The sequence below is a fragment of the Dromiciops gliroides genome, chromosome 5 (assembly GCF_019393635.1).
Source record: "Dromiciops gliroides isolate mDroGli1 chromosome 5, mDroGli1.pri, whole genome shotgun sequence".
NCBI lineage: Eukaryota > Metazoa > Chordata > Mammalia > Microbiotheria > Microbiotheriidae > Dromiciops > Dromiciops gliroides.
In genome coordinates this window covers 224,082,505-224,083,995 of record NC_057865.1, presented here as the reverse complement: position 1 = coordinate 224,083,995, position 1,491 = coordinate 224,082,505, and the positions used below count along the sequence as shown (strand labels likewise).

At 38.6% G+C, this 1,491-nt stretch overlaps 1 protein-coding gene across 1 annotated transcript; it reads right to left on the bottom strand.

Annotated features, from left to right (window-relative positions):
• Nucleotides 1-248: 248 nt before the first annotated feature.
• On the bottom strand, nucleotides 249-1,202 carry LOC122728518 (olfactory receptor 6C2-like). The gene has a single exon (XM_043967192.1). It carries the CDS (start codon nucleotides 1,185-1,187, stop codon nucleotides 249-251), a length of 939 nt encoding a protein of 312 aa, XP_043823127.1. The 5' UTR covers nucleotides 1,188-1,202.
• Nucleotides 1,203-1,491: the final 289 nt, after the last annotated feature.

Sequence of the window (1,491 nt, the reverse complement as noted above, 5' to 3'; positions counted from 1 at the left end):
GAACTGATCATAGGATGAATTTGAGTTTACTTTTAAGAACAAATAGCAACATTGGCTGGGGTGATGGATCAGTAGGATGGATATTGACAAAAGGGATGAGGTGAGGAATTTATACTGGTTTCCCAGTATAAGAAAAGGAAAGGTAAAAAGGCTAAACTTACCAGACTAACTATATGCAAAGGTGATTAGCAAGAGAAAAGAAACAGGTTACTGTAACATTTCCTGTTAATTATTCAGGTTTTGGTCTGCTATTGCTTTGAAAGAAATACAATCCTTTTGACCGAGTCTTTAAAGGCTTGTATTACTTGCTTGTTCCTCAGGGTATATATAAAGGGGTTCATCACAGGGGCTACTGAGGTGGTGAGCACTGACACCACCTTGTTTAAAGCCACCCCTTCCTTTACAGAAGGTTTGATGTAGATGAAGATGCAGCTGCCATAAGAGATGGAGACAACAATCATGTGGGAGGAACAAGTGGAAAAGGCCTTTTGCCTCTGCTGGGCAGAGGGGAATCTTAGGATAGTCTTGATGATATATCCATAGGAAAGAACTACTAACACTAAAGTGATGATAAGTGTCAACACAGCAAAAGCTAAAATCATCTTTTCTATGAATTCTGTATCAGAGCATGTGATCTCTAGCATTGGTGATGCATCACAGCCAAAATGATCAATGACATTGGAGTCACAGAATTCCAACTGGAGGCCCAGGCTAAGTGGTGGGAGGATGATCATCAGCCCAGACAGCCAGGAACCCAAAAGGAGTTGGTTACAAACTTTGCTATTCATGATAGTTGTATAATGCAGAGGTTTGCAGATGGCCACATAGCGGTCATAGGACATAGCAGCTAGGAGGAAAAATTCTGTTGCCCCAAAGAGGATGACAAAAAATATTTGGGTGGCACATCCATTATAAGTAATGGTATTGTCTCCAGTGGACATGCTGTACAGGAATCTGGGAATACAAGCAGTTGTAAAGGACAATTCTAAGAAAGAAAAATTTCGGAGGAAAAAATACATGGGAGTTTTCAAGTGGGGATCGGTCAAAGTGAGGGTCATGATGGTCAAGTTCCCAGTTATACTCAACATATAGGTAAAAAAAAGAAAGATAAAAAGCAGAATCTGCAGCTGTGGGTCATCTGTCAGTCCTCGGAGAATGAATAATGTTATACCTGAATGGTTTTGCATCCCTGGTTTCTGACTTTTGATGGACCTACATATATATAAAAGTAAACAGATTAGATCTGAAGAAAAAGATGACAAAATGAGCTAATAATGGAATTTTGATGGAAAATCCAAGTAATTTAGGTACCGTTTCTTCTTTGACTTGATAAAAAATCCTTCCAGTGACCAGATTAAATACCTTTACAGTTGTGGTCAAGGAGAGCTCTTAACAAAACCTGGAATAGAGGAAATTATAAAGGATAAAACGGATGGTTTCCATTACATAAAACTGAAAAACTTTTATCCTGACAGAAATCAATGTAATTAG